Genomic DNA, 19747 nt, shown 5'->3' on the forward strand with positions numbered 1-19747 from the left:
AACAGAAGAAAAACAGGTGAAAAAAAACTCCCAGAAACAGGACAAAATAGCTACTATAAAAACAAAAACAGAACAGAACATGTAAATAAAAAAACATGTCATTTGTATATGTTCTGTTTCTGTTTTTTTGTTTTTTGTATAATCAGATCAGAAACAGGTACTCTGAAAACAGAACATAAACAGAAAACAGATTCAGTGCCCATGCTTATTCGTAATATGCACATCAAACAACCAAGTACTGCATTTTATTAAGGTCGTCAGAATTCGTGAATTTTTGAAAAATAAAACCTCCTAGGCCGGAGTATCCTAATGAGTATGTATAAATATCCTTAAGGAACCAACTAGCCTGCCAGTCAGTGACCTATATTTTTACTAAGAGATGGATAGAATTGTAAAATAATAAACTAACCTCGGCAATATAAATCCATAGTTAGCATACAAGGACAGTTAAGTACATCATTTTAGTGTGTTAGTATATGTAGTATATGTTATTAGTATGTATGAGAGTATCGTAATTTATCAATTAAATTTTAGTGAAAAATTTCCAAATCGTTACCTGGCGTCTTTCGTTCCTTTCATTAAGGATAATATAGATGATCCATTCCTAGCGAAGATAGTCGAAGAGAACTTTGAGGAATTTTTTGGGAACATTATCGATTTATATTCAGTGGCAAAAGGGCTTCCCCTCCGCTTTGTAGGCTCAGTTGCAGCGGAATTTGAGAAGGAACTAAGAAAAGTTGGAGAGAAAAAAGGTTATAGAATTGATTTCATTAACAGAACTCCAATCAAGGGACTTGAGGAATTTCACAGAAGGTAAAATAAACACTTTGTTATGTTTTTTTTCCCTTTTCAATGCTTCTAAGACAATTTTTTCTGTTTATGTTGCCCTAGTTTCTTGTATTACTCGGAATAACAATTTTTTTTTATAACTGAGACCTGGGGTACCAGTTACCAAAAATGTAGAGAGATGGGAGTTATTTTCTATTTTTTTTTTTAATAAATATAGGGGAAAAAATGTGTACTTCAAAGTCTAATTTTTAATGCAATTTAAGTTTTTACAATTTTTTAAATGAAAATATCAATAGTGTTTTTAAAATCTACAGGATGATGGGTAATTGCCTCTTTTCCCTCAAATGGTGCCCCTGAATGATATTAAACTTTTTTTTTAATTTATGCAGTCGGCTTTTACATGGCTTACCGAATACATAAAGACTAGGCGTCCAAATCAATCCCTCCGAAAGTGTCAGTAGCTTTACTATATTGGCCATAATTACCAGTATCTTTAATGTACTTAATCTGTTCTTTAGTTTTTTTCTCAGCTCTATTCCGTCCACAACATCAATAACTAAAGTCAAAAATGAATCCATTGAATTATGACGCATTACCAGCTTTAAAAAAAATAATTATAAGAAGTAATTAGGGTTTAAAAAAATCGTAAAATTTAAAGTCGAATTTACAACTACTGCTATTACGGTTGCTAACTCACATCAGCACCAGGCCACCCCAGACCAATATAGCTGCCCACGCTCCCCTTCCATTCCGATGGCATATTTGACTTACGTCGAAAAGGCATCAATTTAAGCATGAGGTATAATGAGCTACCCAAAAAAAAAAAAACGTTATAAGAAGTAATTAGGGTTTAAAAAAGTCGTACAATTTAAAGTCGAATTTACAACTACTGCTATTAAGACTAACAACTCACATCAGCACCAAGTCGCCCTGGGCCAGCATGCTCCTCTTCCATCCAACATGTTCAAATTTGCAGCCTTTACCCCCTCCTATGTAATATGAATTTCCTTCAAATTCTTTGGTATGATCTCTTCCTACTCCATTTGGGTATGACCGAATTTTTGCTTGACCCTTGACGGATGGCTAAAATAACTATCTTTAGTAACGTGTTACCTTTCATCCGTGGCTTATTCTCCTCAATTTTCTTTTATGATAGTGGTAGAATGAGGCTTAGACCCTTTTTACTGTTTGATATATAGTCAGCTAAAGAGTACTGAAAACGAAAGACAATTCCTTAGGAAAATACCTGACAAATCTATGGCGTTTTGCAAAAAGGGCCTAAGTTCATTAAATTCTAAAATGAGTTAAGCGTATGGCTCGAAAAAACTTGGAGATCTGTCAATCGGTCTATTTAAAACGGGCTTATTTTTAATTCTGACCCAGCTATAAATTGTTCCAAAAGGGCCTAAAAAAGAGCGTAAGTTCCTTACCTTCTAAATAGCGAACAATTCAGCAATTCGTACATTTCCAGTGAACTCCGATCGAAAGTTTAACTAGCGATCAGTCATTGTAGTCTCAAGTTTCTTAAAATCTGATTTGTGAGAAAGTTTTTTTCATTGTGCGTTTTTATTTTAATTTTGCTCTCCTGTGAAATTAGGAAAAGTGGACTTAGGACCTTTTTGCAAAACGCCATGGAAATTTTCCCCAGCTTTTTGAAGCACTCACGTTTCAGAGCCATATTTGATTACACTACACTGGACAGGTAACCTATAATAAATAAAGTAGCTAGGAAAACACTTTAGTGCAAAAAACCCATCCAAACAAAATAAACCCAGGAGAATTATCCATCTTAACCAAAATCCAGCGTAGGGCTATGTCGTTTACTAAGGTGGCACCATAAGGTGGTAGCCTTGCTGCGCGGTTTGTACTCACGGTTCTGGTTAGGAAAAGTTTTATAATGTTCACTCCGATACCACTATGAGGCAACACAAGCACTTTTCTATCTCCTTCATGGAGATAGGGAAGGAGGAAGGAGCTTATGATGGATTGGAGACCCCAGATTATCTTACAGTAGCAGTACAGGTCTAGCCTTCAATTACAAGTAATTCTTGCCAGGTCTTTTACCAGAGTATAGTTCTGTCTTCATTTTCAAACTAAAGTGAATTTTTATTTCCTTGAACCTTATTTAAAAATTATTATTTTATACATGTTTAAGTGTCCAAGAAATATGTACGTATATTAGTATATTGGAAAAGCAACAATAAAATGAATCTGTTACATTTTTATTAAAAATAAGGGTAAATTGTACATAATTACAGCACATTTTAATGAGTTGAGACTGGTTGAATTTGTCTTTCGATAACATCAGAGGAAGCGTAAAAGCTATATACACAATAAAACAATTAAAAAGTTTAAACAAAGAAAATTTCCTTCCCCCATGAAAAATTCCTCGATGGAAAAATCCTTCAACGTAATCTTCTCTCTCGATCTCCCCCCCCACCAGAAAAATCCTCCCTGAAAACCTCTGTATACTTCGCAATTACCAATACTATATGTAAACAATTGGCAAATTCATAACTTGCAGCTCTTTCCCCGAGGACTGTGAGGGATTAAGCCATCCTCAAAGACATAGTTATCAGATTTTTTGACTCTGCTGAAAAAAATGTCTATCTCAAAATTTTGATGGGGTGACTTCCGGAAAAAATGAGTGGGGGAGGGGGCCTAGTTCCACTTCAATTTTTTGGTCACTTAAAAAGGGCACTAGAACTTTTAATTTTTGTTCGAATGAGTCCTCTCGACCACTGGGTCGATACCAATACTATATGTAAACAATGGGCAAATTCACAACTTGCACCTCTGAAAAAAAACACGCATCTGTGATCTTTCTTCTGACAAAAAAAATCCACATTTTTGCAGATAGAAGCTTGTAACCTCTACAGTAGGGTCATCTGATACACTGAATCTGACGGTGTGCTTTTTATTAAGATTTTATGACTTTTAGGGGTTTTTTTTCCCCTTTTTTTCGAAAATAAGACAAATTTTCTCAGGAATTTCTTTTGTCTGTTTTTTCTTGTATTTTTTGAGGAGTAAGACTAGACTTGATAAAACTTACATATTTGAAATTAGCATAAAAATACAATTCTTTTGATGTATCTACTTGTATCAAGATTCTGTTTTTCAGAGTTACGGTTTCTATTGAGTCGGGTCGCTCCTTACTTACAGTTCACTAACATGAACTGTTTGATGTCATGAAGGGAAAACAAACAAGTCCATTCTCTCACATCTTGTTGTATTTGTTGTCGCTGTGTCAGATTGTGAACCACTAAAAATAACACAACACTTTATTGGCTCTTTTGTATGTAATTTTAAGTAAGTAACAGAAACAAAAATGTTTTGAATAGCAATATATTTACAAAAAAATAACATAACAGTAAAAATAGCACAAAACGTGATTGGCTCTTCTGTATGTAATTTTAAGTAAGTAACAGGAACAAAAATGTTTTGAATAGCAATATATTTACAAAAAAATCACATAACAGTAAAAATAGCACAAAACGTGATTGGCTCTTCTGTATGTAATTTTAAGTAAGTAACAGGAACAAAAATGTTTTGAATAGCAATATATTTACAAAAAAATCACATAACAGTAAAAATAGCACAAAACGTGATTGGCTCTTCTGTATGTAATTTTAAGTAAGTAACAGGAACAAAAATGTTTCGAATAGCAACATATTTACAAAAAAATGACATAACAGTAAAAATAACGTAAAACGTGATTGGCTCTTCTTATTTACCAAAAAAAAAAAAAAAATCTCGGTTTCACCAGGGGTGTTATGTTCTCAAAATATGGGGGGGGGGGACGGGCAATGTTGGAGCCAATTTTTCTAGTGAAGTGAAAATGACAATGAAAAATCACCATATAGCACCATGAAGGTAAAGATATACTAAAGAAAGCTGACCTGTTTTTGTGGATGCTTGAATTATGCAGACTTATCTAAGTTTTGGCAAGATTTTTGAAGAAACTAAATTTCATCTGCGAGGGGGACTGAGGTTTTGGAAGGTCAGTTGCCCCCCTGTCCCATAGCAAATTACGCCCCTCCCCCCACCGGGTTTAACTATTTAGCGACTAAAGGGGTAGCCTGGGTAATTACTTTTCCAAAAACTTCCAAATTCAAGGTAAAACAACAAAATAGACATTTACACAAGAATAGAAAGTATTATACCTTTAAAATTAAAACTTTTAATTAAGGCAATAAAAAAATAAATATTGATGAAAGCCCGAATATTTCGCCTTCACTTCGAGAAACCTTTTTCATTAAACTAAAAGAAGCCTTTTTTAACACTCATGCATGTTAAAGTAGACGATCTAGAACGAATTGCTGATATTTTGCAAGAAAAAAAAAATTAATATTGGGGACTAACAACAATTGTGAGTTTTTGGCCAAAACTTATTTAAATTCCTTCATATCGATTAAAAACGCATTACTTTTTCTTTTGCGGTAATCGGTACAACAACAGCAACCAAATCCCAACCAAGCAACTCAACACTCACACTCTCAATTCACTCTCAACACTCTCAATTCCTGTTTGTATCTTGATTATGATCAAATGAGATCTTTTGCAATGGAACACAGTTAATTTTTTGGTAAATTAGGTGTAAGATTCCACTTCTGAACAAAGAACAACTTATTTGATTCTCATCAGAGAATGTCTATTTAACTGAATTTTATCTTCTCTTTCAGTTTAATTCAATCTCAACCCCCCCTCCCCCTCCCCTAACGCCTGGATACGGCCATAGTGCAAATATTTATTTTGATGTACTCTTAGGGTCTGCATTTTTTTTTATTACTTATCACGAACAGTGAAAAAAAGCTCTTTTTACTTTGAATATGGTATTTTAGAAATGTTTTTACGACTAAGGTTTTCGGTAATATGAGGATCGCAATGCGGAACAAGATTAGACTATAATTTGGTTGGTTGGTGTTCTTTTTAGTATTTACTACTCATCAATACCACGGCGTGTATTTCCAATAGGAGAACACCCCCCCCCCCAGCAAAATCAGCAAGCCTAGAGTTAATTCGAAGTTTCTGGGGATTATTTTTAGAAAGCACTTCAACGCAAATACCAAATGCCAAATACATTTGTAAAGTAGTTTTTCTGAAGCAAAAATTCTGCAGCTCATTCTAAAGGTGGTAAATAATCGTCAGGTGGTAAATAACAGGTGGTAAATAACACTGGTAAATAATCGTCTGATACAAATCGAAGGGATACGGAACTGAAGTCAGTTTGGGAATCCTTCCCATAGAGAGTGCTCAACTTCGTGTTTCTCGACCTCTTTATCCTCACAGCACCCTTAAAATAAAGCGCATCTAAGCACACTCTTCCTTGCAGTCTCTTAAGTGCCTTTTTGGAGCCCTTCGGCTCCTGGAGTCTAAACTAAGAAAATTAGCTTTAGAAGATAGTTTAATTACAGTTACAATGATGAACTTATTTTGATATATCATAGTTAATACATATTTTTAAAGAAAAAAGGAAGAAAAGGAACAATTAAAAGTGTGTGTGGGAGAGAAAATAGATAGGTAGAGACAGGGGCGCCCCGAGGGGGGGGGGCTCCCCTCCAAAGTTTTTGGAAGTTTGTAAAATTTTTGCCAAAGGCGAAAATTTCGGCAGAAATTTAGCAAAATTGCCCGAAATTTAGCAAAATTCTTAATTTCGGCAGAAAATTCGGCATAAATCAGGTAGCGATTCCGTAAAATTTACGAAGATTGCCCTTCCAATGAAATGAGTCTCGGGACGCCCCTGGGTAGAGATAGAGAATGTGAGGGTACATTGCAAGAGGAGGTACAAACATTGGAAGACAGCTGTTTTGATTTCAAAGTTTCTGTTCCGTGTTTTTACGATTTATTAATTTGATAGGTTGATGATTTTGGTTCTATTTTATTTTCTAGCCAAGAATGAATTACACAGAAGCCTTATCCAAGTACAATGACCTTGAACTGAAAACAACTCGGGAGCTTTTAGAGTTCATCAACGGAGAAGACAAAACTGTTGCATTTGCTGTGGAAAAAGCTATATCCCAAATAGAAGCTCTTATTGAATCGATTGTTGAACGAATGAAACATAATGGACGGCTGTTTTATATTGGTATTTTATTGTTGAGTTTCTTAAATTAGGCCTACTCTCGCATCTAAATCTCTTTGGAAACTGAAACATAAATCTGTCCACTCAAAATTTAATCTCAAAGCTTGATCTCCTATTCACTATGATCTATATTTAATCTCTTATTTATTTTATTGTTGATTTTCTTAGATTAGGCCTGCTCTCGCATCTAAATCTCTTTGAAACTTGAACAAAAATCTGTTCACTTTTTCTAGGCTCGTGTATCTCGAAAAAAGCTTATATTCTATTATAAACTCCAAATTTAATCTTAGAACTCGATCTCTTATTTACACAGTATAATCTATTTACAAAAATTGTTCATTTACGTAATAATTAAAGACAATTATGAAAAGTGATAAGTTTCAACTACTTTCATGACCATGTCCGAAACCTGGTTTCTGTCGTATATTGATAGAAAGCATTCAAGTAACTGACCTTGATTAAGGCTTGTATTTTGTTTGTAATTTTTTTTTTCCAGTAAAATGTAGCCCAGGGTTTAAAATTAATGACTGCTACCAGTCGAAAAATACCTTATTAATAATCAGTATGGACATTTTGACTGCAAATAAGAGCTTAGCAGAAGGCGTCAGGCCCATCAGCGTCAAATTCAAGTATGACTTTTGCCATGTTTAGGGGGTAGGTTTCAGATATAAAGGGGGATATTTTCATCCATGTAAAAGGCAAAAGGTTTGGTTACTGTAAATTTCTTAGATGAGGAACCGTTGAAGCGAATAATCACTACTTGGGGCCGTCTAGGAAGGAGGATAGAGGAGGATTTTATATTTATACCTCCCTGGATTTTGACGAAACTACGCCACTGCTTGCTGGTCTTAGGTGAAAATTATACATGGTTATAAATAATCATTGGTCTTAGATAAATAATGATTCATGTGCAATTTATAATACTATTATGATAATTGTTCAAAGTTTACAATGACTTACGATTTCCGCTAGGGTTTACAATGGAGCAGGACACTTATTATCATAGGCAGCGCAATAGCGCTGCCTAAGTAAAGAACGATGTTGGCACAATATATTATTTATTATTTATTTTTTTCCATACCCGGGCACTTCGTATCGAAGGAGTTGTCGTAGATACTTCGAAAAGGGCTCATTCGATTCGAATTCGAGTGGCTAATGCCCTTTTTAATAGTCGAAAGTGATTGGAGGGGAACTAGCCCCCCCCTATCATTCCCCAAAACACCTCCTATCAATTCTTTGGAATACCAGTTTTGATCAGCGTAGTTTCATTTCACATACAAAATGTTTTTGAGGAGAACAATCCCCCAAAACCCATCGGGGCAAGGGTTTTAAGCTAAGCCTTGTGGGCACATAAGAATGATGTCGGCACAATGTATCATTTATTATTTTTTTCCTTTAGAGCAGGGCCCTTCGTATCGAAGAAGTTGTCGTAGAAACTTCGAAAAGGGCTCATTCATTTGGAAACTGGAGTGGCTTGTGCCACTCCACACCCTTTCCACGCCCACCATTTTCCGAAACATATACAATAAAAATTTTGAGACAGCCCTTTTGTTCAGAGTAGTTGATTTCGAGATAGAAATTATGTTTTTGAGGAGGACACTCCCCCACAACCTTCAGGGCAAGGGTTGTAAGTTATGCCCTGGGGGCATATAAGGTTTTTATAGAATGTGTTGTCATATAAACTTAAAAAAGGCTCATTCGATTGGAAATTCAAAGGGCTAGTGCCCTTTTTAATAGTCGAAAGTGATTAGAGGGCAACTAGCCCCCCACCCCCCACGCCCATCATTCCCGCCAACACATCCAATAAAAATTTTGAGATAGCCATTTTGTTCAGTGTATTTGATTTCCAGATAGAAATTATGTTTTTGAGGAGGACACTCCCCCACAGCCGTCAGGGCAAGGGTTTTAAGTTATGCCCTAGGGGCATATAAGGCTTTTATAGAAAGCGTCGTCGTAGAAACTTCAAAAAAGGCTCATTCGATTGGAAATTCAAAGGGCTAGTGCCCTTTTTACTAGTCGTAAGTAATTAGAGGGCAACTAACCTACCTCTGAACTGAGTTAACTGATATCCAGCTTTCAATGGGCTCTCTCAGTAGACCTAAAGAAACGGTATGTCCAATTTATCGGTATTCTTCTTGATGAAAACCATTCATTCAAGCATAATATTGGACTAACTAATATGAAGATCTCACGGAGCCTTGGAATATTAAAGATGCTAAAACACATTTTTCATGGATCAGTTTAAAAAATTCTATTCCATTGCTTAGTTCAGTCCTACGTCTCTTATTGCCCTACAATATGGATCTCAACTTTCTCTTCCTTTTTGAAACCACTTTCTAAATTATATGATAAGGCAAGAAGGCTTATACAGGAAACAAATTGTTTTACAACTAACCCAACCAGCCCATTACTTGATTTGCAGTCTCTCTACATTCTTTCGTGCGCGTCTTTCACTTTTTATCAAATTTATGGTGATGTTCCCACAGTCCTTCAAACTACTCCTTTTTTCGTCACTGATAGGTCTTCGCATCATCTTCGCAATTCAAGGAATATTAATATTTTATTTACTCCATCGGTGAGGTCTGACTTTAATCCATTAACTGCTTGTCATATCGTTTGGAATAGCCTACCTGAGTCAGCTCAAGAATGTCACTCGTTTGGTAGTTTCAAAAGAATTAAAATTTTTTTTTAATGTCTTGATTTTTCATGTTTAAATTTATTATTATTATTTTTTTTGTTTTATTATTATTTTTTTTTTGGGGGGGGGGGTTACCCTAGCCTGGGTTGGAAACGTTTGTTGTGAGGGGTTCGGAGTTTGTCTAATATTTTTTGTTGTGAGGGGTACGAAGTTTGTCTAATACTTTTTGTGGCTTTGTTTCAAATATATTTTTGGAATTTGGTTTACTTTATTGGATTGTCCTACATCTTTTTTTCTGTTTGGGGGTGGGGGTGGGGTCTCATAAAAATCGCTTTTTGTTTGGGTCTTTTATTTATTGTTTTTTTTTCTCTTCTTTGTTTTGTGTGTGTGTGTGTGTGTGTGTGTGTGTGTGTGTGTTTGTTTGTTTGTGTGTGTGTGTGTGTGTTTGTGTGTGTGTGTGTGTGTGTGTGTGTGTGTGTGTGTGTGTGTGTGTGTGTGTGTGTGTGTGTGTGTGTGTGTGTGTGTGTGTGTGTGTGTGTGTGTGTGTGTGTGTGTGTGTGTGTTGAGTCTTTGAAAGGTTGAAATGCATGAAATGGTAGTCCACGCGGAATAAGTTGAAAATTGCTTGGTCCCCTGTTTAGTTTTTGATTTTTTGATTTTTTTTCTCTCTCTTCTTTTTTTATATGGATCATTGTATTTTATGATTTTTTTTCTTGTTTATTTTTTTGTTTATTTATTTATTTATTTATTTTTTTCTTTCTTCTTTTTTTTCTCTGGTGTTGAGTCTCTTAAAGGTGTGAATGTATGATGTTGAAAATGTTTTAGTTTTTTATGTATTTGTTTCATTTTTGTTTCTCCCCTGTTTTTTTTCTGGCCATAGAGCCTTACGGGGGAGTTTATATTGAAATGTATTTTGTTAAGTTTATTGATTGAATAAATTGATTGATTGATTGATTACGCCCACCTTTTCCCCAAACACATCCAATCAAAATTTTAAGATAGCGAGTTTGTTTAACGTAGTGGAAAGTTCTGGAGATTATGTCTTTGTTTTTCCCCCACAGCCCTCAGGGCAAGGGTCGTAAGTTATGCCCTGGGGGCATATAAGGTTCTTATAGAACGTGTTGTCGTAGAAACTTCAAAAAAGGGTCATTCAATTGGAAGTTGAAATGGCAAGTACCCTTTTTAATAGTCGAAAATGATTGGAAGGCAACTAACACCCCTTCCACGCCCACCAGTTCCCCAAACTGATCAAATCAAATTTTGAGATAGCCTTTTTCTTGTGCGCAGTTTCAAGTTCAGGAAAACGCACCTTTCAGTAGAGCACTCCCCCCACAGTCTTCTGGGCCAGGGTTATAAGTTATTCCCCGTGAGTATATACATTTTAATTGAAATCTTTTTTATAGAAACTTGAAAAAGGGCTCATTCGATTTGAAATTCAAAGGGCTAGTGCCCTTTTAATAGTCGAAAGTGATTTGAGGGCAACTAACCCCCCCCCTCACGCCAACCTTTTCCCAAAACACATTCAATCAAAATTTTTAGATAGTAATTTTGTTCAGCGTAGTTGATTACCAGCTAGAAATTATGTTTTTGAGGAGGACACTCCACCACAGCCCTCGAGGCAAAGGTTGTAAGTTATACCCTGGGGGTGTATAAGGTTTTTATAGAAAGCGGTGTTGTAGAAACTTCAAAAAGGCTCATTCGATTGGAAATTCAAAGGGCTAGTGCCCATTTTAATAGTCCAAAGTGATTGGAGGGCAACTAACCCCCCTCTCACGCCCACCTTTTCCTAAAACACATTAAATCAAAATTTTAAGATAGTCATTTTGTTCAACATAGTTGCAAGTTCTGGGAATTAGGTCTTTGAGGATGACAACCCCACACACCCCTCATGGCAAGGGTTGTAAATTACGCCCTGGGACATATAAGGTTTTTATAGAACGCATTGTCGTAGAAACTGCAAAAATGGCTCATTCGATTGAAAATTGAAATAACTAGTGCCCTTTTTAATAGTTGAAAGTGATTGGAAGGCAACTAACACCCCTTCCACGCCCTTCATTCCCCCAAACACATCCAATCAAAATTTTGAGATAGCCATTTTGTTTCACGCGGTTTAAAGTTCAAGAAATTATACTTTTGATTAGAACACTCCCCCACAGTCTTCAGGGCAAGGGTTATAATTTATTCCCTGGGGGTATATAAGTTTTTATTGAAATCTTTGTCGTAGAAACTTGAAAAAGGGCTCATTCGATTGGAAATTCAAAGGGATAATGCCCTTTTTAATAGTCTCGAAAGTAATTTGAGGGCAACTAACCACCCTCTCGCGCCCACCTTTTCCCCAAACACATCCAATCAAAATTTTTAGATAGCCATTTTATTCAGCGTAGTTGAAATTTTTGGAAATTAAGTCTTTAAGGAAGACAACCCCTCCACCCCCATAACCCTCAGGGTAAGGGTCGCAAGTTATATCCTGAGGGCATATAAGTTTTTTATGGAAAGCGAGGTTGTAGAAACTTTAAAGAGCGCTTATTCAATTTAAAATTGAAATGCCTAGTGCCCTTTTTAAGAGTTGAAAGTGACAGAAGAGCAACCAACCCCCATCTCACGCCCACCATTTCTCCAAACATATCCAATCAAAATTTTTAGATATCCATTTTGTTCAACGTAGTCAAAAGTTCTGGAAATTAGGTCTTTTAGGATGGTAGCTCCATGAGAGCTCTCAGTGCAAGGGTTGCAAGTTATGCCCTGGGGGCATATAAGGTTTACATAGAAAGTTGTTGTAGAAATTTCAAACGGGGCTCATGTGATTGGAATTTGAAATTGCCCTTTTTAATAGTTGAAAGTGAGTGGAGAGCAATTAACCCCCATCTCATGCCCACCATTTCCCCAAACACATTCAATGAAAGTTTAGAGATAGCAATTTTGTTCAAGGTAGTTGAAAGTTCTGGTAATTATGTATTTAAGGATGACAAACCCCCCCCAGAGCCCCCAGGACAAAGGTTGTAAGTTATACCCTGGGGGATATAAGGTTTTTATTGATAGATTTGTCGTAAAACCTTCAAAAGGGGCTCATTCAATTGGAAATTGAGAGGGCTAGTGCCCTTTTTAATAGTTGAAAGTGATTGGAGAGTAACTAACCCCCCCTCTCAAGCCCGCCATTACCCCAAACACATCCAATCAAAATTTTCAGATAGCCATTTTGTTCAACGTTGCAGAAAGTTCTGGTAATTAGGTCTTTGGGGATGACACCCCCCCCCCTCCCAGCCCTCAGGGCAAGGGTTGTAAGAAACAACAAAAGCTCGAAGAACAATAGGGAAATCTTTTTGCAAGACAGTGGAGGTAATTTGAATGAATATTTCGGCCCTATGTCCAAGGGCCGTGCTCAGAAAGACAAAAAAATATAAAAGAAAAAAGACTCACAACAACATACAACCAATAAAACCAAAAATTTAAAATTTTTCAAAGCAGTCTTAGCATCCTTACTTCAGCAAAGTTCAACCAGGACTGATAAAAAGGAAGTTAAAACAAGACGATTCAATGAGATGGAAGAAAGATAATTTAAAAGCACGTTCTTATTGCTAATCCAGCCTTTTTGGCGGCTAACCTCAAAGATCTTTTTGTGACCAGTTCTGTGTTAATGTCTATTGGTTTTTTAAAATATTTTGTAAGATCATTTTTAATTAAATTTGTATACAGAGCATTTAGTGTATATTCCCCTAAGTCCCTATTTAAGGCCCATAGTAGCTTGTACGAAAGCCACCACATCTAATATTGCGAAATGGTTATGTACAGCCTTTAAAACTTTGCTTTACTCTCGAAAATCATATATATGTAATTCGGTAGATTTAGTTGAAAAACTCAAAAACGTAGATATCTCCGAAAATACAATTATAAGTAGCTTTGACATTGTTTCAATGCATACAAATATTGATGTCGCAGTATCTGAACAGTTATTAGAAAATAAAATCAAAGAAAATTATCACTTAATAGAAGCTTCAGCAGCAGGAATAGATTGTGAAGTCTTAATGACCTTGGTTAAACTCTGTAACAAGTAGCCTTCTCAAAGTATTTCCAAATCCGTAATTCTTTTTACCAGCAAATTAATGGCTTAGAGATGGGCGCGCCCCTCTCCGGGTTACTGGCGAATATTTATGTGGAACATATTGAAAATTTGGCATTAGATTCGTATTTTTTGAAACATATCTTTTGGGGACGCTACATGGATGACGTAATTTCACTCTGGAACTATGTGGAAAATGAGCTTAAGAGTTTTTTTAGAACACCTTAATACACACGATAGAAATTTACAGTTTTCTTTAGAAATCGAAATCGCAAATAAAATCCCTATCCTAGATGTGTTAGTTATTCGTAGCTTCGATAAACTCAGTTTTGCTATTTTAGAAAACCAACACAAAATAACAGATATTTGCATTTGTTCTGACTAAAGATTTGTTCTGATTCCCACATCACAGCAGAATTAAACTTTATCAAGGACATACTTTTTGGAAATGGGTCTCCTATTTTATTTATTAATAGTGTAATTAACTGTAGACTGAAAAGACATTCCCGTAAAATTAATGATAGTTTACCATGTGAGATTTCTGACAAGCCCTTAAACATTATTTGCCTCCCCTACATCCCAAAAATCACTACACATCTTAAAAAAGTTTGCACAAAAAACAATCTTTATGTAGTATTCACAAATAATTTAATCATAAAATCATAAATTTTTGAAATTCTGGTAAAGATAAACGCCCAGTTACTCGCCAAAGATGGGTCTATCAAGTACCATGCGATTGTGGCAAATATTATGAACGTAGAACACACCAGAATTAGAAAAGTGCATACAACAGCATAAAGATGATATAGTCAAAGCTCTAAATTCTAATATTTCCACAATTTCATTTGATTCTGCATTAGGCAGCCATATTTTTGAAAATCCTAGCCACAATATGCTTTTCGATGAATCCGCCCTTATTAGCAATGACCTAGGCATAAAGCAGGTACTCCGAGAATTAATTGAAATCAGAGTTAAGATTAATAATAGTATTTCCTCAAATAGGGACTTGGGGGAATATACACTAAATGTTCTATACACAAATTTAATTAAAAATGATCTTACAAAATATTAATTTAAAACCAATAGACATTAACACAGAACCGGTCACAAAAAGACTTTTGAGGTTAGCGGTCAAAAAGGCTAGATTAGCAATAAGAACGTGTTTTTAAATTATTTTTCTTTCATCTCATTGAATCGCCTTGTTTTACCTCACTTTTTATCAGTCCTGGTTGAACTTCGCTGAAGTAAGGATGCTAAGACTGCTTTGAAAATTTTTTAATTTTTGGTTTTATGGGACGCATGTTGTTGTGAGTCTTTTTTCTTTTATATATTTTTGTCTTCCTAAGGCCAGAACATAATTTTCACTTTACTGAACAAAATATAAATGTTTTTACTTTTATAACTTTAATAAATCAAATAATATTAATATTTTTATTACTAAATATCAGTATATGTATTTTAAAGTGACAATGCACATTCATTTGTATTTTTTTCAGTAAGTGAAAATTATGTTCTGGCCTTGGGAAGGAATAGGGGTTTTGAGCCCAACTTATGTTAATTTTAACTCGTTTTGAGTTTGACTCGGTTATTTATTGTAATTTTTGTTCGCTTTGGGTTTCATTTATTTATCGATGCTGATTTGTGATAGTTTCACGCTTGGTAGATTATTTGATTTTATTTTTGCTCAATCTTTGTTTAATGGAGTTCTTTACTTTTCTTTGAAAAATATATTTTGTGGAATTTTTTTCTTTAATTAATATCTGAAGATGACAATTCATGGACGACAGCTACCAGGCTATCAACTAATAACGGTCGTGATAAAATAATCATTGACTACTCAAAGTAAAACTTATTTTAGGAGCTGGAACAAGCGGCAGACTTGGAATTGTTGATGCCTCTGAATGTCCTCCTACTTATGGCGTTCCACATGGACTTGTTGTAGGGCTTATAGCTGGTGGAGATTCTGCGATCAGAAGAGCGGTAGAATTTGCTGAAGATGACCCAGAACAGGGATGGAACGACTTGCAGGTATTATATTTATTTCCAGGTTCTGGAACAGTAAGAGACAAACACGAGGGTTGATACCTTTCCCTGAAGTCAAGATAAAATAATTGGAAGGGTCAGTTTAAAAGGGGATTTGACATATTTTTTGCAGTTTTGAAGTATTTTCTTTACATATTGACCTAAAATAATATAACTACCACTTGTAGAGTAGTTTGGACCATTCTGTTGATTTTTTCACCATCATCGATTATAAATCAGCGAATTATTGCAATGAAACTTTACAGTTTACGGTAGCTAATACAAAACTTTTGTTTTTGTTATTTAAAAGTTTGTGCGAAAATTTTGTCTTTGATCACATGATATTAAGGAAAATGCAGACTGACAGGAATTATTCAAAATACCTTTACTGAACCAGAGAATAACCAATCATACGTGAAACACAACATTTGCCGAAGGATTATCAAACATCAAATTTTCTTTTCATTGCAACTGTGAATCAAATTGACTTGAATTTATTTTGTTTCTTCCTCTCAGATTTTACCAGGAAAGTTTTTACTCATCCCAATAAATCGGTCTTATATTTTCTCCCTAGACTTATGTGCAACAGAAAGCAAGGAATTTAATATTAGTTACTAAGTTTTAAGAGCCTATATCTCAAACGGTACTTTCTTTTGGACTTGAACTTGACTTTTCCATGAACTTGATTTGAACTGAACTTTGTTTTTATCTGAACTTGAATTGAACTTGACTCTATAGATGAAAAAGCCGTTATTCAAATGCTCGAGCTAGACTACACTCACACTTGTCAATAAAAGGAAATTTGCACTCAACTATAGTGTCAATATTCCGTTCCTTATGTAATTTGGGGGTTTGGGTTTTGGTCAACCCTCAAGCGTAATTTTTGTGATTGATCAATGAAGATGAAGATTCAATATGGAGTTAGACAAAATGGGGAACAAATTACTGTCGGTAAAAATTGTTGGAACTGATTTTTTGCAATTAAAATTTTCTTCTTCTGTACCCTAAGAGGAACGTTAAGAAACGTTAACGAAAACATGGATCGCTCATATACACTGGCGTTTTTATCCACAGTTGGGCGTACCTCCTTAGCCTCAATTCGGGGTGTCTTTTGATTAATGCATTACAAATCAGTCCCAGTTTTATTCACAAGTTCTGTCGGTTTTCTTCATTTTTGAAGAAGGAATAAAATGACCTTAGCAGGACTTAAAAAGGTTTGAATAGAATAAAAGCTAGAGGGAAAATGTGTTAAGACTAAGACTTTGCTATGAACATCATAGATGCAGATAAGCGTCAAAGTTTTTGATTGAATTTTACAATTACACTTTTCCAAAGCTTTGTCTAAAAAACAAGGATTAATGTTAAACACTTACGAAACGAGCTGTTAAAACGCTAGACTTGAAATCCTTTGTCCGTGAGGACATTGGCTTCAAACACAAATCAATACATCTTTGTATCTTTTTTCACCATTTTTCAAAAAATCAATACATCTTTGCAGTGTAGCAACTGGGAGTGGCAGGGGGGTTCGCCCGATATCAAGAAAATATTTTTTTGTATTAAAAATCCCCTCCACCTAGATTTTGAAAGTGCCTTTTTTTACATGTTTGTTTAGAAAAATTGAAGAAAAATACCTCAGCTCTTAATTTTCATGAATGCGCGCCACTGCGTCTATGTTTTGAACATATTGAGCTGCTTCATTTTATGTACTACTAATTACAAAAAATTATAATTTATAAACAGTTTCACAGGAACTCTTACAGCTAGAGCATTTAATTTGTCTGATGAACTCCTTCTATTTGCAGGCACATAATATCAACACCACTGACACAGTGATCGGCATTGCTGCCTCTGGAAAAACGCCTTATGTAGTTGGCGCAATCCAAAAGGCAAAATCGAACGGGATTAATACTGGGTGTATTACTTGTAACTTACAAACTGTTTTGTCCAAATCATGCGATTATCCAATCGAGGTCATTGTGGGGCCTGAATTTGTAAGTGGTAGCTCACGGATGAAAGCAGGCACTGCACAGAAGATGGTTCTTAATATGATATCCACCAGTGTTATGATACGACTTGGAAGAATAAAAGGAAATCGTATGGTGGATATGACACTTAGTAATACTAAGTTAGTGAATAGAGGAATACGGATGGTTCAAGAGTTACTTGGTATTGACGAAGGCGAAGCAAAGGAACTTATTGATAAACATGGAAATGTTCGGAATGTTTTAAATGCTTCAAGGAGTTAATTATAAGCTTAGACAATTTTCTTGGTGTTTCAAAAACTAAAACTACTAAATTTTGTTTTAAGTGAAATCATTACATTGTAAATATAGAGGAATTCAGAAATTAATAGTACAAGGGTCAAGTCTGATAAGATTTGGTATTGGTGACAGTATTTCTATTTTAGGCCAAATCCAGTCTATTTATGCTTGTTTTTGCAAACGGTAAAAAAACTGGTTTTAAGGGCAAAGGGGCTTGAAGTATGTAAATGTATTGCATATATTTCTGATAAAAAGTATTATTTGTGTCAGCACGAAAAGTATTAAGAAGGCCTTGGGGGGATGGGGGGATTTATCCGTAAAACCTTCACAAGAGTTTACTCGAAAGAGTTTACCCCTGTTCACTTCCTTGAGAAATCAAAATCTACTACTACTACTACTACTAACAACTCACCGCAGCACCAATCCGCTTGACGCCAACACAGCTACGCACGCTCCTTCTCCACACCAATCTATTCAAAGCCTCCCTTTTTAAACACGCCCACGAAGTTCCCATTTCCTTTAAATCTTTCTTTATAACGTCCTCCCATCCAAGACGGAGACGACCTGCTTTCCGTTTAGCCCTAGACGGTTGGCCGAAAAGAACAATCTTTGGCAATCTGTCATCCTTCATCCGCACGACGTGCCCTAGCCACCTCAACCTTTCTTTCATTATAGCCCTAGAGAGCGGTATTGAACCACATTTTTCGTATAGCCTATTGTTTGAAATACGGTCAGTCAGCTGGGTACCCAGAATAATCCTTAAGCAATTTCTTTTGAAAACATCTAGCAAATCTTCATTCGCTTTTTGGAGCCGGATTTCCCAGTATCATTTAAAAAAAGATCAGAAATTAAATAAAAAAAAAAGTTTTTCAACTAAGAGTAAACAGCAACATCAAAACTTAAAGCAAACAGAAAATATTACGTATAGGCTTGGGTTCACCCCCTAGTCAATACCTCGCTCTTTAAGCTAAAATTTTTTTAGTGCTTTCCTAAGAGCTACTTATTCTAATTAATCGCATTTGTGATTAATGAGTAATTTTAAAAAAAATGGAACAAAATTGGATCTTTAGCGTAAAGAGCGAGGTACTGACTAGGGGGCGAACCCTCTAATAAACCTATAAAAATATATTAATATAGAAGTTCGTTGCTTAAGTTAATTCGTAAGTTACGTATATTTATTACTAATAAAAACGTTCGTAAATAAAATTAAATAACTTTCGAGAAAGCCATTTAACCAAATAAAAGTAAAATTAATATGAAAATTTTGTTGCAATTATTCATGTACGGTGAGCCAAAATCAAAACCTGCATTAATTTAAAAACGTTCAAAAATTAAATAAAAAAAACTCGCTCTTTACGCTAAAGTTAGACTTTCTCACAACTCTATTCTTTTTTTCAACAATAATAAACTTTAGCGTAAAGAGCGAGGCGTTGAGGAGGGGACAGCCCCTTTCATATACGGAATAATTTCTGTTCGTTTTAAGTTTTAACGTCGTTCCTTACTTTCAGTTAAAAAAAACTTGTTTTTTTTATTTAATTACGGATAGGTTTGAAGGTTCTTTATTCACAATAATTTGTAATAAAATGACTACATGTACGTTATGAAACTTAATCTTACCGAGGAAGCTACTGAGAGCTTTGGTGGGTTAGCATAGATTATCATTTTGGTGTCCGAACAATATTGAGGCTATTTGATACTGTTTGATTTGTATTTTTTTTTGTTCATGGGTAACTAATCGATGGTAGCTCAAAATTTAGAGTTTCCCTGTCTCATGTTTAATATGGTTTCTAAGGTAATCTTACACCACCATGTCCCGCAGTAGCGGTTCTCTCTTGCGAAAAAGACAAATCTTGATTAGCTCCCCCCTGTCTCTAAAAAATTTACAGGCCAAATTTTAA

The 19747-nt window shown here is 35.2% G+C and overlaps 1 protein-coding gene across 3 annotated transcripts in view; it reads left to right on the top strand.

Moving 5' to 3' along the window:
* Window positions 1-18713, top strand: part of LOC148948892 (uncharacterized) — a 52929-nt gene extending 34216 nt beyond the window's left edge. For 2 of the 3 annotated variants that reach the window (XM_089094804.1, XM_089094803.1), the window contains exons 3-4: window positions 535-813; window positions 6679-6821. In XM_089094804.1, coding sequence (XP_088950930.1) covers window positions 535-813; window positions 6679-6688 — 289 coding nt within the window. In that variant the 3' untranslated portion in view covers window positions 6689-6821. Of the gene's footprint in view, window positions 1-534; window positions 814-6678; window positions 6875-15424; window positions 15595-17390 lie in introns of those variants that run through there. The other variant, XM_089094805.1, reaches the window with a different exon arrangement.
* Window positions 18714-19747: the final 1034 nt, after the last annotated feature.

Source organism: Artemia sp. Qi Xiang Cuo, chromosome 9 (assembly GCF_049724085.1).
Source record: "Artemia sp. Qi Xiang Cuo chromosome 9, ASM4972408v1, whole genome shotgun sequence".
Taxonomy (NCBI): domain Eukaryota; kingdom Metazoa; phylum Arthropoda; class Branchiopoda; order Anostraca; family Artemiidae; genus Artemia; species Artemia sp. Qi Xiang Cuo.